A 23,528-nucleotide genomic window follows, 5' to 3' on the forward strand; every position below is an offset into this window, starting at 1 on the left:
AATGAAAAGTATCGTACAGACGGTGTCTAACAGTGAGCATGTGCTTCATGTGTGTAGTGGAGCTTCATGGAAAACATGCTGTGCTGCGTGACGACTTTGACTCCAACCTACAAGGAGAGCTAGACCCCAGCATCTGGTAGGTTAAAAGGTTATGACTCCTCTTGTAATGTTGGGGTGCAGTCACTGTCACTACTTCTGCACTGCAGTTTGTCTAACAGCTCGGCTTCTCTTCTCTCCTCTCCTCTAGGTCTGAGTGTAGCAACTGTGAGGTTGGAGAGCAATGTGGCGTACTGATGCATGGCAGAGCGGTCACTTTCTGCGAGCCCTTCGGAGAGCGCGAGCTGGTAACTGCCATGTTTTACCACATTGCAGCCGCTGTACATTTTACGGCCAATTGATCACACATCCAAAGCAACCACACAGTCGCCACAACTACACTGACAGTAAATTACACCATGCTTGCTCTAACCACAGTTGAGTCTCATGTTTAAATTTGTATATTCCATGAACACTGTGCACACGCTGCTAACGTAGGAGATGCTTGATTGCGGTGAAGGAAGGGAAATTTACCTGACCTGGTTTTTCTCTATGGGACTTAATTTCTGTGGGGATTAATTCAGGAGTAAGCAAGTACCAGATTTTGCAGTTTGTTTAACGTGTAAGTAAGAGCAACAGCATTTGTTAACATTTGTTAAGCATATGTTAACTGATAGTTAGATGAAATCAATTCAAATATGTTTTCTCAGTTTTTACCTCAGACAAAAACAACTAAAAGTGAACACTTCCAAATAAAACAGTCTCGTACATGCCTCTTGAAGCATCCTTAAGATGTGCAGGAACAGAAGTACAAAGTAGTTTTGGTGTATTTCATGATTTCTTTGTTCAAATTAAATTTTTGATGTCAACACGCCACAAACATCCTCTTTAAATCCCTTTTAAAAGGCTGCTTACTACGACTGCTTGCTTCTAGTTATCTACCAGCAACCTGTTCAGGATGCTGAAGCACCTGTTTGGCATTTATCCTTTTGCTAAAACTTCTCTTGCAAACTGCAGCACAGCAACTGTTATACTCTGAACACACTATTGTACAGCAGAAAACAGCAGATGCGTTGGGACACAACAATCGTTTCCATGCTCTCTTCCTATCTTTATAAACTCGATTTCAGACTGTTTATTCAGTTGTAGGAGATTAAAGCCAGGCTTCAGCATAGAAGTATTTAGTGGCTCGTGATGCTATTTACTTCTCTGATAAGCATTTGCTTTGTTTGTCACTCTTCCAAAATTTTTGATGCCGCTGCCTGGCAGCTCTTCTGTCAAGCGCAACAAGCGTGCGCAACCAGAAACACAGAAACATTTACACACAGTGACAAATAAAACAACATCAATAATGGCAGCATACATTCATGCACACTCAAACAGACGTTTAAAAGATAAAGTGGTTTAAGGTCTCAAATGACACCAGTGTGATTACTCTTAAACTGCTAATCCAGCACAAAAGATTAAAGAATTCTATAATATATTTACAAAGCATAACTTAATGTAACTATTTATCCGCAATATCCTAAATTGCCTTGTGTATCCTCCCCAGACTACTGCACCTCTGAACACCAGCACTGCCTCAGTCCTGCAGTTTGCCCAGGGTGAGTATTAAATCTCCACATTGTAGACAATAACTACATTCAGACAGCTTATGTGTGGGATATTTATTTTAACCTTGGTAGCCCTGTGTTAACCAGTCAGTGCAAGGATCCCAATGGCATCCTCAGGAAACAAGCATCTTTTCCACTGTTAGATGTCAGGAAGCCAGCCTGTACAAACTGTATTCGACCCCCTCCCCTCTCCCCCGTCACAATAATGAATGATTTACAATATTCTGGAAAGACACCCAGAAGGCCATGGCAGAGTTTTTAGAGGTGCTGTATTTTTCATGTCCATTACATGCATCCGCCAGTTCTCATGGGAACGTGACTAGGAGGAAATAAGAGTACATAATGTAGAGCATTCTGTCTGGCTGCACTCTTGCTTGAAGGTCCTCAGTATGAATTTGTGTTGCGTATTGAACAGTTCAGTAGAGCAGTACTGTGAAGTGGCAGCGGGTTAATGCATGGCTGTATTCAGCGGGGATGTAACAGCACGGCGCAACATTTTGGAGGCATGGACAATACACACCGTCGGTAAAGTGGGAGGAGGGGGAGAGGAGAGCAAAGGTAGGGATGCTGTGGGGGTTACCTGTCTCCCTCCATTAGTAGCCTTTGACCCTCCCTAATCCCGCAGCACCCACACGACACCATATTTTAAAGCGGTCCAATCCCTCTCTGACTCTGCAAATAGAAATGCGCAGCAATAATGACACACACATACATGCACGCACACAGATGAACAGTTTCTGGCTGGAGTTAGTACTGTCGTCATTCTGTGACTTCTCCAGTCATTTCTGCCCAGCCCCGTCATTCAGCTTCCTGATGTCACTGAGCCCTGTTAAGCTGCTGATCAGTTAGTTCCACCATGACATCATTTAGACATTATTTTCCATTAATGGAGGCAATGTGGAATCACTGGAAAGACAGCCATTGCGCATTGTGCAGCCTCACATGCAAAAGCTCATTGGCTGGCTGGAAACAGCTCAGCTGATGAAAAATAATAGCTAAACGGCACATTTTGGAGCTTCACCCTCAACACGAGTGTTGACAATCATATACGTGTGTCCTCTGCTGATGTTTCGTTCCTCAGGCTCAGGCTCCTGCCGCTTCAGTTACTCAGACCCCAGCATCACTGTGTCGTACAGCCTCAGTGGCAACACCAACGCCTCAGATGACTGGATCACACTGGAGAAGATCAGGTATTTTTCCTCCTTTTCTTCCTTGTTCCTCATCCCATCCCACAGTCCTTCCATCTGTTACAAACACCCGCCCTCTTTTTTTTTCCCTTGTTCACACCTCCCCCTCTTAATTTGTCATCCCTCTCCTGTTTGCCTCGATGATCCACCTGTTTTTTAATCCCTCTCTCTCCCCGCCTCTCTCTGTTTTGTCAGCTTTCAAACATAAGCATAATGTAATAATAGACTTCTTAATACAGTATTTAGCAGCACTAAGTGGATGTTTTGCTTTCACGTAAACACTTCAACTCATTCTGAAAGCTTCTTTTTAAAGCTGCTGTGTCTCTCCTTATTTGGTTATTTCAGCTACTTTGAAATGATTGATGATTGTTATTTACTGTGTAAATATTGAACATCATTTCAAAACCACGACTTCCACATTTAGAAAGTCACCTGTTTTTCTATATTTTATTTTCCTCCAGAGCTCCTACCAACAGCAGCACCATCATCCACCTGCTTCCACTTCCACACTCCGCCAGAGCCGATGGAGTTCGTCTCCGCTGGTCTCAGGAGGCCCCCCAAGGCCCTGAAGGCTATGAGTCCTGCTGGGGGATGGACAATGTGCTTCTGGTCAACGCCGCCCACAGGACCCCCCTGATGGAGGAAAACTTGGATCCTCCAGACACCGCCAACTGGCTCTTCTTCCCTGGAGCTACTGTCAAGGTACACCAGTCAATCAATGCACACTCAAGGATTTTGTTTCCCAGTCATTTGCTTAGAAATGTGGTCAAATGCTCAGATAGATTAAGATTATCTTAAATATATTAAGCAAGAAACTACAACAACTCCAGTATGAAAGCAATAAATACATGTAATCATGTGGTTGTATAAGTGGCACAGCGTCCTATTTCTCATCTGTATTCTTATTTTCCAGCATGCCTGTCAGTCAGAAGGCAATGCCATGTATTTCCATGGTGGTGAGGAAACTGGACATAGCTTTGCCACCACCAGGGACATTGATCTGCACCGTGAGGAGGGACGGAGCTACTGGGAGGAAGACTTTGAGAGCCCACCGTTAAAGTAAGTCAAAGTAGCGAGTCATTTGATTTATACCTACCTTAAGAAGGAGTTTGATCCACTCCAATAAAGCTGAAACAGTAAACTGAACTTGGCTTCCAGACTAGACTGTGTCATTAAAGGATTAAAAATGTCCATTCCCCCTTTACTGAGTTATTTGATTTATATTTATCTTAATTTGGCATCTTTTTTTCTCCTGTTGTTTCTTTCAAAGGTAGAGAAACAAAGTGCTTTACATACAGCAACACAATCAAGGAAATGTCAAGTCAAGATGAATGAATAAATAAAGATTTTTAAAAGCTTTTTTAAAGGATACTGAGAGAGACTTTACTGACAGGGAGTTTCATCCACCGCAATAAAGCTGAAGCAGTAAACTGAACTTGGCTTCGAGACCAGAGTCTTCTCTGTCATTAAAGGATTAAACTACAATGGAGCCAAACCACGAAGGGCTGAAAGAGAGTCAACAGAATCATAAATGGCTATCTTATGCACGATGTGATTGGATCAGAGGGACGGGATATTACCAGATAGATATTACTGTGTCTATGTATACACATAAATGCACTGACACCTGTCACTTGTCATATGTCAAGCGATTAAACATGCAGCGTGTCGCACAAGATCAAGTCAAGCATGGGGGCCGACACAGGTGAACGCCGTGCCTCTGACTGCTACAGAGATGGCAGTCCATCTGTTCAGAGTAACACACACACACACGCCGGACAGCAGAGAGCACTGTCTGAAGCGCTGCAAGAGGAAGAGAGATGAAAGGAGAGAGATGATAGATGGCGTTACTGCCAGGGAGTGATTAACAAGCTCCATGCACCGTGTCTGTCAGCATGTTTTTCCATTAATGAGAAGGACTGCAAACAGGAGTTTGCTTCTACAACCGCCCCGCACCTTCACGCCTCCTTGCTGCATGCCAACATGCTGCACTGCGTGCTAGCTCTCACCCATCAGGCGTCAGGCACTGAAACATGTGTGAAGTAGGCAGGGAGATTTTTTTCTTTTTTTCTTTATTCATTTTATTTTTTCACGTTGAAGGTACACTCCGCTCTGCCAAGTGTCATTTAACTTAACACTGGCAGTGACAAAGACACAGAAAGTAGGGAGTGACAGAGGGAAAGGGGAGAGGAGATAGCAGCCGGCTTCTGTCAGAACTAATGAGAGTCCTCTCTCTACTGTGCAGAAATATGTTTGTGCATGCATGTGTCAGTGCGTCCTGCATGCCTCTACCAAGTGGCTTAAGCCATATTTCTGACACCGTGTGTTTGTTTAGTAGTTGTAACTCTTTCCTGATTTCAGCAAAACTCCAGAGGGAGATGCAGGACTTTTTAAAATTATTCACAAATTTTAGTCACTGCTTATTTTTCCTTAATAACTCTACTGCATAATGGTTAACACAGTTCAAGACGAGGAGGAGACACAAATCCCTGCGAGTCAGCAGAGGGTTGTGTCAGGAGGGGCATCCAGTGCCAAATCAAACATCTAAGCCCTTTGAGAGAAATAGAGCTGCCTTTTTGATGTAAACCTTTTGTGTTTAGATCAGTCTTTTTCTTACAAACCCTTCACTCCTTGTTGTTTTTCACTCAGCTGGGACATAGAGGGTGCCGTCTATGGGACCCAGTGTGGAGAGATTGAGTCGGGCTCAGCGCTAGTGTTTGACAGAGAGGGCCGGAGGCGAGTGTGCACCCCCTACCTCGACACCACGTCTTACGGAAACCTCCGCTTCTACTTTACCATGGGTATGGAAATCCTCCATCTGTATACTCTCTGTCTAGCTGTAAGTAAAACTGAGTCAGTTTTTATTTATGTAGCACCTTTCAAGATAAATACCGCAAAGTGCTTCACAAGAAGAACATCAAAACAGAAGCTTAAGCATCAAAACAAAAGTTACCCAGAAGCAAGTTTAAAAAGAGGAGTTTGTAGCTGCTTTTTAAAAGAGATCACAGAGTCCACAGAACTCAGGCTCAGAGGAAGAGAGCTCCAGAGTCTGTAGTTGCAGTTAATAAACCACGGTGTGCAAGTGTTTTGGCATGTCTATAAGCATAATAGGGCATGTTTGTGTGTAGGTGGTGTGGACTGTGAGCCGGGAGAATCCCATGAACACGACGTGATTCTGTTTGGACGGTCTGAAGGAAGGAGGGAGCGTGTGGTGCTCGACACCCTTCCGTACTCTTCTTACAGGGTGAGATACACCAAAAACGGGGCATGCATAAACTTTGTTAGCCTGAAGCGCTCTGTCCGATTGAATAGCATTAGATTAACAGCTGTGAGGCATTTTGATAAGCGATTATCATTTTTAAAGTAAATATGTTGTTTACTTGTTTCAGCTTCACATCTACAGGATTTGCTGCCTGCGAGTCGTACAAAAAGTGACTATTTTTGTACCAAACTGCTTGACCAAAACAAGCAGTTTGATAGTTAGAAGTGGCCTTTTCTGACTTTTTTTAGACCAAGCAGTTAATCGACTGACTAAATAATTAGCAGATGAATCAAACGTAGAAACAGTCACAGTCACCGCCCTAATTTGAGCCTCCCCTGTGCTCTGCTCTCTTCACTGTATCCGCTATCTTTCTTCTCGCAGACTCCTGCAGTGGTATCTGTGGCCTTGCCGACTGAGCTGCAAACACCAGTCACCCAGTTCTGCTTGGAGCAGCGGTCACATGGCGGTGCCAACCGTCACGTGTGGGCCGTGGACTTCATGCAGCTGCTCCCCGTGCTGCCTGGCACCCACACACATGTTGCTCAGTTCTCCATCAACCTGGGCTGTGGCTCCTACCAGCCTGCCAACAGGTGTGACTCATTGTAAACTAGGCCAGGCGTATTGTGAATGTGAACATCTCCATTATTTTCAGTCAAATACATGAAATTTTGCAGCAACAAAGGAGTCTCACACATGCCAGGTCACTCAGTTATTTCCATGATGCATACATCAAACTAAAAGTTCTGTTTATTTAAATCAAACTGCAGCCCTCAGATGTATTTAAATGTGGAGTGAGGGATGGTGGACTTAACACCACGCACACTTACTTAGTTTTTACCTAATTTAAGTTAAGAGAAGCAATTTAGGTCACTAAGATGTCCTCTGATCCTTTTTATTTTAGTGTCAGTCTGGAATTTTCCACCAACCACGGTCGTTCCTGGTCTCTGCTCCATACTGAGTGTCTGCCAGAGCTCTGTGCAGGACCCCATCTACCTCACAGCACTATATACTCCTCCGACAACTACAGCGGGTATAAATCAGTGTGCATATCTCCATGTGTGCATCCTTGGGGGGGGTTCCTGTATTTCTTTCATCCTACTATTATTTGTCTGCACAGGTGGACCAGAATCTCTATTCCTCTGCCCAATGCCGCCCTGACAGAGACAACCCGGTTTCGCTGGAAGCAGTCTGGCTCGGGAGCCGGCAACATGTGGGCTATAGACAATGGTATGAGCTGCACATAACGGCCAGATTTTTCTTATCACATGTTCCATTGAAGTATATATATATAGATTGTGTGCATGTGCCAATAGGGCATGATGGAAATATTAATTATGCAAATAATGTAACTCAACAATAAGCAATATAAATCAACATAATCAGAGCTGCTGTGCAAACTGTGCTGATATATGAAGTGCTGATGAAAATTACTCAGGATACCCTGCGATATATTTGGTGTCTGCACAAGTGTCATGAATAACCTTTATTTTAATTGTCCTTGTTCAGATGTGATATATCTTAGTGACCACACATTTGTGGTTTATGCTAACACCATTATACATGATGTGATTAGAGTATCTATTCATTTAGTATAGCAGATATTTATATATTTAATTGAATACACACATAAAAAGTTTACTCAAACTGCTACTGCAAACAAGTCCCATTACTTGGCAGCCACCTTGATTACGCCTCTGGGAAGTTACTTGGCTCTTTGGGGGACAGGGGGAGGACAACATGTCATCTGTAACTTTACAGAAATCTCAGATGGATTTCCATCTGAGATTCTTTGACGATTAATTACAATTAATTTGTTTCTCTTCAGTGTATTTCGGTCCAGCTTGCCTTCGTTTTTGCTCTGGAAGAGGACATTGTTCCCGCACCGGCTGCAAGTAAGGATCCACTTTTTATTAAACCAAATAAATCCAGAACGAGCCTGCTCATCCACATAATGCCTTACAGCACCATTAACCATTCAAAATTAATCAGATCGTCCATGTTATGTTTATGACTTATTAACGAATTTTCATTATTTCTGTCTTTTGTTCTCATTGTTATCGTTCACTCTTTTTTAAATATCTTGTGTATTGTCCCCTGTCTTTTTCTTTCTTTTCCCAGATGTGATCCGGGTTTCAGCGGTCCAGCTTGTGAGCTTGCTTCCCAGACTTTTCCAGCTTTTCTTTCTGAGGGTTTCTCCAGCCCACGCCTCTCCTCCTACCATACCTTCTCCTCACTTCGTGGGGCTGAGGTCAGCTTTGGCTGCGGTGTGCTTGCCAGCGGAAAGGCTCTGGTTTTCAACAGGGACAGCAGGAGACACTTGGTCACGGCTCCACTAGACAGTTCCCAAGCCAGGTAATTGTAGTACTTATATACAGCAGAGCAGAATGGAAATGCACTGCATATAGAAACATGAGCAGAGAAATCAGGGAGCACAAGTTTTGCCAGATTACTTTGGAAAACTGTGGCTTGTCTTCTGCAGGTGTGTGTACCTGTGATTGATACTGCAAATGTTCCAGGCAGCCATCTATTCTCCCTCCTCCTCTGCTCACCCCTCATTCCCTCATACTCTGTATTCCTGCGCTCCGAGATGGATTGTGATCATGGGGAGGACTGCAGATGAGAGTGGAGATGAAAATATGAGAGAGAATGATAGAGAGCGAACGATGGATTTAGATATGGCATCTGTGTTAGATTGATTATGCCTGTTGCGGCTCTGAGTGTGCCACCTGATGGCCATATTTAATGCCAGTTTCCTGGCTGATTGAGTGAACAGCTGCCTGGAAGAGGAAACTGCACTGCTAATGAAAGCACAGCTCAACCAGCAACAGAGAGCGGGGGGATGACTGGCAGCTCAAGACAGATGATGGAAATTATAATAAATTTTACATTAGTATAGATGAGGATATGTCTGCCAAAACACAAATAAACATAAGATGACAGAAACTCGCTCTGTATTGGGACTATTTACAGTTTACATGAATACATGGGTGTAAACTGTGACTCTCATTCACACTCTTGCTGAGTGTTTTTTTTTACCTGTCTCATTAAGTTTTCTCTTCATTCATTTAATCATCCCATCCATCATCCACCTCGCTCCCACCTCCTCACTCTACGAGTGTCTATTTATCTGCCTTTTTAACCAACTCTCTCTGCTCTTTGAACACACTCTTTGTGACCTAGGTTTCCTTTTTCTCTAATTTTTCAGTGTGCCCTCTTCTCTCTTTCTGTCATTTCCTTTTTGTACACTTGTTCTGTGCCGTTCACCGTGCTCCTTAACCAGTTGACCCTACTTGTTCTCGCTGTCATCTTTGATTCCCTGCAGGTATCTGCAGTTCACTCTTCGGCTGGGCAGTCGGAGCATCCTGAGCTCATGTCCTGCTCCAGACCAGCCAGGGGAGGGCGTCCTGCTGCATTACTCCTCAGACAACGGCATCACCTGGACCTTGCTGCAGCACTATGCATATCAGGGCTTCCATGAGCCAAGGTACTTCCTATATTTAAATCTTTTATTTTCTCATGAGTGTGTGTCTCTTTGTGCGAATGGTTTCAGTGACTCCATTAACACATGTATGTGCTGTCAATTTTGTGCTGGAGGTGTTTGCTGCTGGGACCCATTGAGACAGTTAGTGGCATCTTTGTGTGTAATGAAGAGTGGACAGGGTGGGCTGGGTTTCAGCTGTGTTCAGCTTATGTCACACAGCTCTTCATCTCCACTAGAGAGGTCAACAGAGGACAGTGATTCAGCAACTACCTAATGCCAGATATAAGTACTGTAACAACATACTTCTATCAGGGATAGCATTATATATTCGATTACAGATGCTTGATTGGATTTAGATCTCGGGAATTTGAAGGCCAAGTCAACACATCAAAGTCACTGTTGTGCTCTTCAAACCAAACGAAACAAACTGATGCTTCTAACACATGCAATTTGAGGACAAAACGTTCACTTGCTCCCTAATATATCCCACCCACTAACATGCACCATGATGACGAGATAATCATGGTTTTTCACTTCACCTGTGAGTGGTCATAATGTTATGCCTGATCGGTGTATATGCTTGCATAAGATATCATGATATACTAATGATTGTTGAGAAAGAAAACATAGCAGCAGCATAACATCTGTATTTAAAAATCAAGGTTAGAAATAGAAATCCTGCCCATGCATTTTGTCCAAATGTACAAACAGCAGATGTGATTGTGTGGGCTCAAAATCCAAGTCAGACCTGAGTCACAGTTCAGTCAGCCTGTATGATTAATATCAGCTGACCAGCTTAGCTTTATGGACACTATATCCACATATGTATCACTTTACACTTGCTCGTTTGTGCCTGCGTACTGTTTATGTGAACTAACATCAGCAATGTTCAGTTTAGGGGGTTTTTTCTTGCTAAAGAATGAACACGTACAGAAGTGTGAACATGACAAACAGTAATATATTATTTAATTCTGTGACAGTAGTTATTAATTATCCTTCAGATCATTAATTCTAAATCATGCCTGAGTTTTTTTTTTTCTGCTATCTCAGCTTTTAACAAGCTATAGGTAGTCGTGTTGCAAACACGCACATCTATTAACCGTTTCCCTTCCTTCATCAGGATTGTGTCTGTCGAACTCCCATCCGGCGCTCGCAAATTCGGCGTGCAGTTCCGCTGGTGGCAGCCGTACCACTCGGGCCGTGGCCACGACGTGTGGGCCCTGGATGAAATCAGCATGACTTCTGTGCTGTTCAACACCATAAGTCTTGACTTCAGCAACGTGCTGGACGTCACCCAGAGTCTTGGTTTCTATCTCGGCCATGTCCAGCCGTACTGTCAGCATGACTGGACCCTCAGGTGCATAATGCTCTTTTGCATTAATACATTAGTCTTTGCTTGGTATTTGAAGAGATTAATTTCCACTCGGTTCAAAAATGTCTGAATACCTTAATTACACTTCACAATGGTCATTTATAACTCTGGTGGTATAAAAATAATTTACTCTTTAAATTTTGTCAAGATTCTCTTTATTTCTACAAACAGTATTATAGCATTAGAGCATATATATGGTTTGTATAAGGATTTCTTTTCTCCGTGTCATACTCTAGTTTCTCTGGTGAGCCCAGTCCTGGCTCCAGTATCCGCTATGTGGAAACTCAATCAATGCAGATCGGAGCCTCCTACAGTCTCCAGTTTTCACTGGTCATGGGGTGTGGCCGCGAGCCCTCCCCTCACATTGACACTCAAGTGCGACTGGAGTTCTCCACCAATCATGGTCTCACCTGGCACCTGGTGAAAGAGGTAAGGAGACTGAAGCACAGTCACCTTTATTTCCCCATGTATTAACAGTGGCTTTTGCTATCACAGGCCGGTGCACATGCAGTATCTGTTTGTGACTAAAACTTGAGATAGTCATCCCAGAGAAAGACACGGAAGCATCATTTATTCATGATCATGAATATTGATCTACTCATTACAGTCCTGGTAATAATATGTAAATAATGTCTTTAAATGTGGTACTTTGTCTCAGATGAGAAATTATCACAATTACTTTTAATCATCCCACTATCACCAAATACACGGCAATACTTGAATCAGCAAGCAGATTATCTTCCTATGATTCAACAAAGATTTTCAGTGATCATAACTGGCTCATAAATATTCATAAAGCACCAAAGTATCTGCCAAGACTTTTATTGCTTTTGGAATTGAATAGAGCATAATGAGCCCTCTATCAGTGAATTTTCTCTAATTCTCCCATGTGCATGAAAATGCAGTCGTTTGGCAAGTGCACAATGTAACTCAGTGAATGTCCTGTACAGTTAATCCTTTGCTTGTGTTCAAGGTCAGAGATACTCTAATCCTCCATTAGCCTTTTATATTTATATATTGTGTGAATGATGAAGCTTTGGGCTGTAACTGCAGCTGTTTTTGAAGAATTTTACTACGAAGCGCAGTCCGCAATGGAAAAATTCCTTCTCTGTAATTGCTGTTAGTCAGTGCTCCCCCCCCGTCGGCTGTATGAGTAAAAATGTGTAGTAAGAAGCTGCTCATTTCTTTTGCACAGGCCTGTCTACCTGGCATGCCAAGCTGCTCTGAGTTTACAGCACCCAGTGTCTACCACCCATCAGAGTTCAAAGACTGGAGACGCATAACCCTTTCTCTGCCTCAGAAGACATGGTAAGGATCACATGTAGAGACATAGAAGAACATTTTTACAAATTGCCCTTTGGGAAAAAAATTCTCTGATGATAATTTCATGCTTTCTTTGCATTTCATAAGCATGCAGTGCCATGAATGCAGTCAGAACCATAACATACAGCAGAAAATCAGAATACTGCAAAGCGCCCATACTTATTACCCTTAATGCTTTTCCATGTAGACATGGACATGCATCTGCAGCTGTGCACGTCTATAATGTTGTATAAAGACAGAAAAAGAAAGCAACACATGAGGATTTGTTAAAACCCATGTATAGCAATTAATACGACAATTCATTTTACAGCATTGCAAACAGAACACTTCTTCACGCCCTCAACATTAACACAAATGTGTTTTCTCAATTGTTTGTTGTAGCCACCAAAAATTGGCTTATGAGTCATTTTTATCTGGAATGCAGTCAACAAGAAAACAAAAGTTAGCATGGCTGTCCTTCTCCAGCTTAATTGCAGAGCTGTGCAGACATGAAGCGATTCTACAGGCGTGATCAAGCTCTTTGTGTTTACTAATTATAGTGATGTAGCCGAAGCCTCAAAAGCTTGTGTTGTCAAGAGGGGTGTGCGCTTAAATACAGCCAGTTCCTAGCAGATAATTTTAACTGACGTGAGGTGGACAGTGTTGGCACACTTTTTCAGTCTGGTTCAATACTTTTTGTCTGGTAAAAAATGAAATCATCCCAAACAAGTTATCTAATGATATGGGGGAGTTCTCCGTCATGTGCTTCACACCGTACAGTACCAGTGTTAACTCTATAAACTGGTGTTGACTGCCTAGTGTAATATGTACTATACAAAGACTGCAATTTCATTGCATTAGGCTTGGAAGACATATTTGATAAAGAACCGCTCGGTTTAATATGAATTCAAGCAAGTCCCATAGTGAATCAGTCACCCAGTACCGAATAAGAGAAATAAATATATTGTTAAAGCCTTAGCTCACACATATATCACCTCAAGTAATCACGTAAACCTTCCACACCGAGCACTGTGACCTCCACCTCCATTTCATTCTGCTTCCCAGCTCCTAAATAAAGGTGGTCTAATCTCCTGCAGGGTGTGATGACAGGTCAAAGGGTCATGGCAGTAAATGATAATAAAACAGTCGAGGTCAGGTGAGAAAGATCATGAGGTGGTCTCAGTTGATTTGGGTCACTAACACATCAGACGAAGGAACCGCTCTGCTATATAATCCCCAATATAACTGCCTATCTGCGCTAGCTTCTGCTACCACTCATCATTTCTGTACATACAGCATATAGTAAACCCCCACCGAAACATTTGCCAACACATCGCACACATCCACAATTTACCGTCCACATGGAGAACGTGTAATGTTATTGCCCTCTCTGTGACATTACTGCAGAACACACACATAGACACATACACTGGAATGTGCACATTTAAGTTAATCTTGACCTTGCAAAATACATTAAATCTACAGTTGTCTGCGCCAAGAAGCAAACTGTGATTGATATGCTTTTTCAGACCCATTTTATGCATTTTTTTAACAATCAGTGACCTTTCTAATCATTTTGCTCGATCAGCCAGGTACACAAATACCATATTGCCATTTTTCCCCCTTCCATTTACAGGCATTATCTTTGGTATAAACAGTATAAACATTTTACAGCTATGAAACATTCAGGATGCTTTCTGTGTTCAGGTCCAGTGCAACACGGTTCCGCTGGATCCAGAGCTACTACGGAGAGCAGGATGAGTGGGCCCTGGATGACATCTACATTGGCCAGCAGTGTCCTAACATGTGTCATGGGCATGGCTGGTGTGACCATGGCCATTGCAGGTCAGACGTGCAATAAACTGACTACATTCTTCATACCTCTCAGTAGCACTGTCATGTCTGAGTGTGGGCAGGCAGGAAGAGAGGACCCAAAATGCAGGACTCACTGAGGCGGAAGTAATTCAAAACACACAGCTTTATTGCTGGTAAGAAGCAGAACAGAAAAACACTAACTAAACTGGAAGAACGGAATAAGTAGGCAGGAAGGCTGGCTGGCAAACGGAGCACACAGAGGAAGCGAGGGTGAACAGACGTTAACGATGCGACACCGAGTAGGGGAAGACACAGACACTAAATACAAGAGGTGAACGGAGCAAAGAGGAAACAGCTGGGAGACACGGCTGATGTTGATTACACTGACGAGACAGGGAGAGCACAAAGCTGAACGCACTGACAAAGGACACAGACCTACAAAATAAAACAGGAAGCACACGCCAGACAGAGACAGACTCGTAAACAGGCATAATGACGTCATGGACAAACAGAGGGACATACGGGCAGAGAAGACTAAGCACAGGCAACCTAAACCAAACATAAGGGCAAGTAGAGCTGGGCGATATGAGATTTTTTCATATCACGATATGTTTTTTTCATTTCAGGCGATAACGATATCTATCACGATATAAGCCAAATAACTATATTTGTAAGATTTAAATGTGCCGTTGCTCACAAGTAAAATGTGAAAGAATCAGCAGCTTGTTTTTATTTAAATATTTATTTCCCATAATAAGTTCAACAGGGTAGATGTACTTAAGGAACATGAGACTTTTTCAGATAAATAAAGGCAAATATTGCAAACTACACAAAAGGCAGCCGCTAAAGCGTTTAAGTTTCAAAATAGAACAAACGAAACAGACTAAATTGTCAATTCCACTTAGAAACAAAATATTAATTCTAAAAATAAATCTTAGTTTGTTTTACAGAAGAACAGACAAAACTGACTAACTTTTGTCAATATCAAATAAACTGAGAACTAAAAGGAAATTCTCAATCTCTCCTTGTTGTATAGCTTAGCTTTTCAAACAGTTTTAACAGTTACTTTAGTCTGACAAAAGCCGAATGACGAATTAGCGCTTCCAGTCAGAGACTGAGGCTACGTCCACACGTACACGGGTATTTTTGAAAACGGAGATTTTCCGTTTTCGTTTTAAAAAATAATCCCGTCCACACATAAAGGCAGAAATGAAGGAAAACGCTGCTATGAACATGCCAAAGCAGCAGGTGGCGCTAGATTCCTAACTGTGCAGAAATGTTGGCCAATCAGAAGTCTAGAAGCCTCGGTGGGAAAAAGTAAACAAAGCTGGGGCATAGAAGCAGAACCGAGTCGTATGTGTGGAGGGACAGTAACTGTGTGTATATGTAAGCATTTAAACACTGCAGAGAGTAGAATTAACAGTATTGTAGAAATTCATTTCACCGAAACAATAACGTGGCGCACAGTGTGACGCATGCACCAGTTTATTGTATTTCCAGACTTGCTTTCGGCAAAATTTACAGTGCACGCTACTCTGTTTTTTGTCAGACTTGAAATAGCCGAAATACCTTCACACTACGGAGCTTCTATGGCTCTTCCGTTTGACAATCTCTCCGGCATTGGAACCATCATCTGTTTTCTCTTCGGTCACGCTCGGTTGATTTTTCTAGTCGGCACACTCATTTCCTCCATTATGCGCTGGCTCCATTACCCGCTGGCTGCTTCCCAAACAAACACACGTGCGGCTTGGCACTTGTGCTGTACGTAACAAGTCACGCGACGTGACGCTGCGGCTGTGATTGGTTCGGCTCTGCGCTACTTAATTTGGATTGGCTGACCTTTTTTTTTTGTATTTTTTTTTTTTTTTGAGGACAAGAGCGGCGAGGTCTATCGCGATAGCTTAATTTCTCTATCGAGTAAAAGTTATATCGCGATACATATCGTTATCGTTCTATCGCCCAGCTCTAAGGGCAAGATAACAAAACCTAAACCAGAAATAATCATCATCGTCATCAACATCATCATCAGATAACTAAAGAATCAGAATATAATTGTAATCAAAACAGTATCACCAGAGAATAACTAATCCATAATGCAAAAATAAACCAAAACATAAGAAACTCAAAATGCTGGGTCGACCCGACCCAGGACCGTGACAAGCACCATTCCACTGGTGTTTTGTTAAAATCTGTATTAAAGTTTGAATAAAAACGTTCAAGCACTCACTTCTCTTACAGGTGTGATGATGGATTCTCTGGAACAGACTGCCAGCCCTCCTCCCCACTCTCCTCTAGCGTACTTTCTGACTTTGAGTCCCAGGATGCACTGCTCGCCACATGGCAAGAGGTGATAGGTGGAGAGGTGGTTACGCCTGACATGGGCTGTGGTGTGGTTTCTTCTGGATCATCCTTGTACTTCAGCAAGGTAGAAATACATTAAATTAACTTCTTGTGGTTTTTGCTCAGTTTACTTTTGGGGTAAAATTAAAGTAAAATTAAAACATTTGTAGTAGAACAAACATTGTAAAAAAAAAACCTTCCTAACACTGCAAGAATGTAGCATTTAATTTCTTCATTTTCAGCGCTCATTAGAAAGAACTCTGAGACACATTCTGTTATTGTCTTGTGTATTTAATCTAGATCTAAATCTAGATCCAGATTAAAAGTGTAGTTAATTTGTTTTTATTAAAATAATCACTTCAGAGATATGTGTAAAACTTGGCATACGCTATCCATTTCCCGATTACTTTCTAGTGTTTGCTGCCAAAAATTCCTACCCTTTGAACTCTGATTACCTCTGCTCTGCTCGAAAATATTTTTTTATTTAATTATTCAATAGCTCTGAGAAGTATTGCACATGCTTTTGATTTGATTGGACAGAGGAGATTCACAATTTTCAGGCAGCTGCACATCGCTTGTTTCACATATTGCGGCAGCCAAAAATTAGTGTCCACAGCTGGAACATTGCTTTAGCAAACAACGTCTCCTCATTCCAAGTTTGCTTACGAAGAAAATGGCAACAGATTTCCCATCTTCAACATATAATTATATATTGATTACTGGATCACAACTGGCTCCAGATACCATGTGTGGGATATATCTGATCCATCCATTCGTTTTCTTAACCACTTTTCCCGTTCAGGGCAGGAGGCGTGGCCTATCTCAGCTGTAATGGAAAGGCAGGGGTACACCTTGAGCAGGTTTCCAGTCTTTTGAAGGGCTAAAACAGAGAGACACACACTCACTTTCACACTAAGAGCCAATTTAAAGTAATCAGTTCACTTAATAAGCATGTGTCTGGACTGTGGGAGCAAGCTGGAGTACCCAGGAGTACCCACCCTTGTTTTAAAATTATGTCAGACTGTAAAGTGTGTTTCTAGCTGATCTTCCCACACTTAATATGTATTCATTTATTTGGATGTTCCTCTCAGGCTGGGCTTAGGCAGCTTGTGAGCTGGGACCTGGACACTGAATGGGCAGAGTTTGTCCAGTTCTACCTGCGGGTGGGTGGAGACTGGGCGGAGTGTAACCAGGCAGACAGCAGGGAGGAAGGAGTTCTCCTGCAGTACAGCAATGATGGAGGCATCAGCTGGGGCCTCATTGCTGAGATGTACTTTACTGACTTCACCAAGCCTCGGTGAGAAACCTGCAGAGGAAGAAAGGAGGACAGAGCTCATGAAGTGTTTGGTGGATGTCTTATAGAAAAAGAAACATGTGTAACCTGTCTCCCCTCTTTTGCAGCTTTGTGCATTACGAGCTTCCCTTGACCTCTAAAACCCCCTCCACAAGGTTTCGTTGGTGGCAGCCTCTTCACTCGGGGGAAGGCTATGACCAGTGGGCAATCGATGATGTCATAATTTTGTCAGAGAGGGAGAAACACATCATCCCTATGGCTAATCCTACTCTGCCGCAGGTCAGGAATCATCTTAAGGAGTTATTCTAGTAACTTGTAATTTGTGCTGTGAACGTGTATAGCAGCTATGGCTTATTCTTAATATGTACTAGAACATGTCAGCCATGCTGACATAGAACAGTTATGAGCTCTTAAAAATCTAAATAAAAAAGACTTCCATTTATCTTTTTATAAATCCTTTTTCCTTCAAAAAAAAATATTAGCACAAAACAGAAAAATAAATCTGGTATCTTCTGTTTCTGAAGAACTTCTACGAGAAACCAGCATTCGACTACCCCCTGAACCAGATGAGTGTCTGGCTGATGCTAGGTAATGAAGGCATGGAGAGAGAAAACAACAACAGCTTCTGTGCCCCAACTCCCTCTGCTATGGTGTTCGGGCGCTCTGATGGGGACAGGGTGGCTGTCACCAGGGACCTGGCTCTGCGCCCTGGCTACACCCTCCAGTTTAAAGTAGGTGGAAACTACAGAAATTAAAAATGTAAAAGTTGGATGACATTAAGAAAGACATTTCAGGACACAGTGGTGGGTTGCATGTAGCGAAGTACCCACTGTAGGAATGTTAAACCAACTTAAAGCAAATGTGAGATTTCCTAAGATGTGCAATTTTTCCCCTCTACTCCATCCATGCCAGCTGAACATCGGCTGTGAATCAGAGTTCAGTGCTTCTGCACCAGTGCTGCTGCAGTACTCCCATGATGCTGGTCGCACCTGGGCCCTGGTGAGAGAGGGCTGTTACCCAGGCACCCCGGGGGCTGGGGTCTGTGAGGGCAGCGGTCGTGAGCTGAGAGAACCAGCTGTCTACAACACTGGAGATTATGAACAGTGGACCAGGGTCACTGTGGTTATACCACGTAATGTTGCAGCCAGGTAACTATGGTAACAGGCATGTAATATGAGATGCAAAGCTGTACTACTGGGGGGGGGTTCTTTAGGGGGGTTGGGAGGAGGGGGGGTGATTTGTTTTAACATATTTTTAGACTGAAAATATTTGAGAATATTGAAAACTCCAATTAAAATGGCTTCACCTGCCTAATTTTCTAGTAAAACGAGGTTCCGGTGGTTCCAGGAGAGTAGTGTGTACAGAGATGCTCCACCCTTTGCTCTGGATGGGGTCTACATCTCTGAGCCCTGTCCAAACCACTGTGGAGGACATGGTGATTGCATCTCTGGAGTCTGCTTCTGTGATATGGGATACACAGGTAAGGTAGAATTATAGAAAGGAAATTAAAAGAAAGGAAAGACAAAGAAATTTCAGGGCTTTTTTTTGTTTATTTAAAATTTATTGTCTTCATATTTTTCACAGTGGAGCAGGATAGTTGTGTCCCGTCTGTGGCTAGTCCCACAGAGCTCACTGAGGGCTTTGAGGGAAAACTGAGCCCACTTTGGCAGAGTCTCAGTGGGGGACACATCGGAGGAGGCTGTGGCATCATTGGTGAGGGCAAGGCCCTTTACTTTAACAGTCCTGGAAGGAGAGAAGCACGTACAGTTCCTCTAGACACCACCAACACACGGTGAGAGGAAAACTACAAATCCCTTTAATAATAATAATGGATTGCATTTATATAGCGCTTTTCAGGGCCCTCAAAGCACTTTACAATTCCACTATTCATTCACTCTCACATTCACACACTGGTAGAGGCAAGCTACAGTTGTAGCCACAGCTGCCCTGGGGCAGACTGACAGAAGCCAGGCTGCCATATCGCGCCATCGGCCCTTCTGGCCATCATCAGTAGGTGAAGTGTCTTGCCCAAGGACACAACGACCGAGACTGTCCGAGCCGGGACTCAAACCGGCAGCCTTCCGGTTACAAGACGACCTGCCAACTCTTTGAGCCACGATCGCCCTTTAACCCTTTATCACCCAAGAATCAAACAGGCCGCCTGGACTAATTTTTTAATTTTAGCTGTAAAATAATTCTCATTTATCAGGGCCGATGGTTGGAAAAAGAAAGGGGCTAAACACTCAAGACAGTTTAATGTGTAAAAATGTTGGAATATGAAATTCACTTTTGTTAATCTTTGCATACAGGTTGGTTCAATTCTACATCCGAATTGGCAGCAAGAGTTTAGGACCCACTTGCACCAGGCCTCGCTCCCGCAATGAAGGTAATTTTCAATCGACAGAAGCCATATGTCAGTGCTTCATGTGTTGTGTTGAGGCCCTCTGCTGGATCCACGTGGCTTGTCCTTAACAGTGCAGTCTGTAGAGAGAGCAACTCCACATCTGCTCTGATCACTTTACCACCGGCCTGTCTCCATCTGTTCCTTCTTGCTCAGTCTTTGATCAGCCTTGTGATCCAACCAGAGCTGTGCAGCTACAGATCTGATCTGTGCTATCTGTTCTGTCCATCAGCCAGCACACTGTGCATTTTTAGCCTGCAGCATTGCCAAAGGTTCAGTTTGTTAATTTCTGCTGTGTCAGATCCAACACTGCCAGCCTCCTAAACAGTTTGTCTGTTATCCTCAGGGCTGCCATTACATTATTTTGTGTTTCATTCATTTAAAAGGATCCATTCACTTTCTTGTGTGCTTTAGGTGTCATTGTCCAGTTTTCCACCAACAATGGAGTCCAGTGGCAGTTCCTGAGGGAACTGGATTTTAGTTCCTTCTTGGAGCCCCAGGTAGTGACCATTGAGCTGCCACCTCCAGCAAAGACCTCCTATACAGTGTTCCGGTGGTGGCAACCACAGCAAGGTTAGTGTGCTGACTCAGGAAAACACAGCACAAAACTGCCATATTATTAGAGAAGAAATTTGATTGGTTGATTTCTTTTTCATTTTCATTTTTTGTCCCCTTTGTTGTAGGGAAACACTCTGCCCAGTGGGCTCTGGATGATGTTCTGATTGGTATGAACGACAGCTCTAGGACAGGTTTTCACGACAAGTTTGACGGCACAACCCCTCTGAGGCACAACTGGTACCGCATTCAAGGTGGGGAGGTGACCGTGGACTGTTTGTCTTTGGACACGGCTCTTACCTTCAACTCTGAGGCCATTGACAGTGAGTCACTCAATCGTAGTGCCAGTCCTAAGCACATACACACATTTAGTTGGAGAAACACTCTTATGATTGCAGAGTTGTTGTTTTAATTGGAAGACTGTGTAAGAAACTGTATGCATGTTAAAAGAAGACTTAAGCAGCTGCTACACCAACTTTGTCAAGAGCTCCCTCAGTAAAACGCTACAAAGTCTTTGAAGCTGCTGTGTTTGTAGTGCGAATATTTCGAAGTGCGTGAATGCAAAGCAAAAGAGCTGCACTACTCAGTTGCACAAGAAGAAATGGAAAGACGTTGAAATATTAAACAACTGGAACGCATATAGTACACATTGTGATTATGATTAAGCTCATCCAATATATCGCGGACTTACTGAACATTCCTACTCACAAGTGCCTCAAACAAGCCACACAAGTAGCAGTGCAGGGACATCACAGCATATTTTATACACAACAGACTGAAATTGAATCACCCATTTACTGTGGCGCCATGGGTCCTGCATTATTAATGAGAGCAAACCTGATTGAACATCCTGCCTATTATTTATGCTTGCACCATGCTGTGAGCGGATTTACACGTAGCAGATTTACAAATAGTACATTACAACTGGGCCATTCATTACACGGCCACAGCAAGAGCAATTTGGCAACGCATCTATAAACATAAAGCTCCTGTGTGCCTGTGCGAACACATGAAACACTGATTGTCAAGCTCTTTTCTCAAAACATGACCACATTTCAACATCTACCTATTGGAATTTTTACATAAGTAATCTTTATACAATATGATAACTAAATATAATTCACAACATTTTGACATTTACAGACACTGAAAAAAATTAGTATAAGGAACTGGATACATGTAACGTTGTTCTTATACTATGCTTACAGAGAAACCCAGATATGCAGAAAGCTGGGACTTTGAGGTCACAGGCTCTTCATTCCTGCAGTTTGAGCTGAGCATGGGCTGCAGTAAGTCCACCTCCTTTTCCCACGGTGTGCGACTGGAGTACTCCACAGACTGTGGTCGCCACTGGTCTCTCATCACACCAGAGTGTGTGCCCCCAGCCATCGGCTGTGCTGGATATACTCAGAGTTCCATCTATACATCAACGCAGTACAAACACTGGAGGAGGATCACCGTCTACCTGCCTAGTGCAGCTAAGTATGTGTTTTTATGTTCTAAAACACAGTAGAGAGAATTGCTGTATTTTTCTTAAGCTACTCTTCTGAGCTACAAACTCTTGGATCTCAGTTCTCCTAGAACTCGCTTCCGCTGGATTCAGACCCATTTTACCCCTGGAGCAGAAGGATGGGCTCTAGATAATGTGCTACTTGCTCCTGGCTGCCCCTGGATGTGCTCTGGACATGGTCTTTGTGACAACGGGCACTGTGTGTATGTAAAAGCTTGCTTTTCTACACAGTTCACTCATTTAAAGTCGCTCTTTTTACATAGATGTAAATCCTTCTTAACTTTCTGTTTTCTCCGGTGCTCACACAGGTGTGACAAGGGTTATGGAGGGGCGCACTGTGTGCCTTTGGCCCCACTGCCATCTGTGCTAAGAGAGGACTTTAATGAGAACTTGCAACAGGAAACCTGGCCTGAAGTTTATGGAGCCGAGAGGGGAACTCTGAGCGGAGAGCCTCTTAAGTCTGGCACTGCTCTTATTTTCAAAGGGGTAGGCATCCTAAACACCATGCAGAGAAGAGCCAGCTGAATCAAACAGATACAGCTTGAACTCTTCAGATCACTGACATTAGAACTGACCAACAACAAACTTGTTTGTTTGCAGGATGGTCTGCGAATGATTGTGTCCCGGGATCTTGACTGCACGAGTACTCTCTATATCCAGTTTTCCTTCAAATTCATCACTAAAGGTACTGCAAAACTCACTTTTATAGCTACATTTTTGTAAACAACAAAGTAAAGTCATATGAGTATAACAGTACATCCTTTTGGTCTCTCTAGGTGTGCCAGAGCGCTCACACTCAGTGCTGCTGCAGTACTCTGTGAATGGAGGAATCAGCTGGCTGCTTTTAGATGAGTTTTACTTCCCAGCTTCAACTGACACTCTCTTCCTTCACCTGCCACTGCCAGCCAGCGCTCAGACCAATGCCACTCGGTTCAGACTCTGGCAACCCTACAACAGCGGTGAGTATGAAACCAGCACTTTCATGCTTAGATGTCGCTCATCCATATTCACTTATATTACAACTATTGTTCTCACATTTGCTTTCCCACTTGGAAGGTCAAATTTCCAGATTGAGTGTTTAATCTCCACAATATTATCCCCTTTAGGCAAGAAGGAGGAGGTGTGGGTGATAGATGATCTCATCATTGATGGCAGCTCGTTCCACAACCCCCCAGTGGTGATAGACAGTTTTGAGGAAGGCCCCAATGAGTCCAACTGGCTGTTCTCTCCAGGGGGAAACACTGGTCTCTACTGCCCCTACCAGAAGACTGGCCTGTAAGAACTTGTTGACAGTGACACTGTCATTCGTGAATGTGTTTGAGTTTTTGCTTCATCTGTGCTTTCATCGATGATGAAACAT

The 23,528-nt window shown here is 43.1% G+C and overlaps 1 protein-coding gene across 4 annotated transcripts in view; it reads left to right on the forward strand.

Moving 5' to 3' along the window:
* reln (reelin) overlaps nt 1–23,528 on the forward strand; it is a 104,592-nt gene that overhangs the window by 64,896 nt on the left and 16,168 nt on the right. For all 4 annotated transcript variants that reach the window (XM_085282543.1, XM_085282545.1, XM_085282546.1 and 1 more), the window contains exons 6-39: nt 58–136; nt 248–344; nt 1,589–1,640; nt 2,731–2,839; nt 3,298–3,538; nt 3,750–3,895; nt 5,486–5,637; nt 5,965–6,080; nt 6,480–6,688; nt 7,000–7,128; nt 7,216–7,325; nt 7,924–7,990; nt 8,217–8,450; nt 9,421–9,582; nt 10,700–10,936; nt 11,188–11,380; nt 12,147–12,259; nt 13,961–14,098; nt 16,307–16,493; nt 17,500–17,705; nt 17,810–17,981; nt 18,227–18,433; nt 18,615–18,850; nt 19,025–19,182; nt 19,287–19,494; nt 20,012–20,088; nt 20,518–20,676; nt 20,787–20,981; nt 21,867–22,140; nt 22,231–22,371; nt 22,477–22,654; nt 22,769–22,853; nt 22,945–23,127; nt 23,275–23,443. In XM_085282543.1, the coding sequence (XP_085138669.1) occupies nt 58–136; nt 248–344; nt 1,589–1,640; nt 2,731–2,839; nt 3,298–3,538; nt 3,750–3,895; nt 5,486–5,637; nt 5,965–6,080; nt 6,480–6,688; nt 7,000–7,128; nt 7,216–7,325; nt 7,924–7,990; nt 8,217–8,450; nt 9,421–9,582; nt 10,700–10,936; nt 11,188–11,380; nt 12,147–12,259; nt 13,961–14,098; nt 16,307–16,493; nt 17,500–17,705; nt 17,810–17,981; nt 18,227–18,433; nt 18,615–18,850; nt 19,025–19,182; nt 19,287–19,494; nt 20,012–20,088; nt 20,518–20,676; nt 20,787–20,981; nt 21,867–22,140; nt 22,231–22,371; nt 22,477–22,654; nt 22,769–22,853; nt 22,945–23,127; nt 23,275–23,443 (5,419 nt within the window). The remainder of the gene's footprint in view (nt 1–57; nt 137–247; nt 345–1,588; nt 1,641–2,730; nt 2,840–3,297; nt 3,539–3,749; nt 3,896–5,485; nt 5,638–5,964; nt 6,081–6,479; nt 6,689–6,999; nt 7,129–7,215; nt 7,326–7,923; nt 7,991–8,216; nt 8,451–9,420; nt 9,583–10,699; nt 10,937–11,187; nt 11,381–12,146; nt 12,260–13,960; nt 14,099–16,306; nt 16,494–17,499; nt 17,706–17,809; nt 17,982–18,226; nt 18,434–18,614; nt 18,851–19,024; nt 19,183–19,286; nt 19,495–20,011; nt 20,089–20,517; nt 20,677–20,786; nt 20,982–21,866; nt 22,141–22,230; nt 22,372–22,476; nt 22,655–22,768; nt 22,854–22,944; nt 23,128–23,274; nt 23,444–23,528) is intronic.

The sequence above is a fragment of the Mchenga conophoros genome, linkage group LG7, assembly GCF_057382185.1.
Source record: "Mchenga conophoros isolate Kocher_MC1m ecotype Shallow Benthic linkage group LG7, M_conophoros_male_GT1.1, whole genome shotgun sequence".
NCBI lineage: Eukaryota > Metazoa > Chordata > Actinopteri > Cichliformes > Cichlidae > Mchenga > Mchenga conophoros.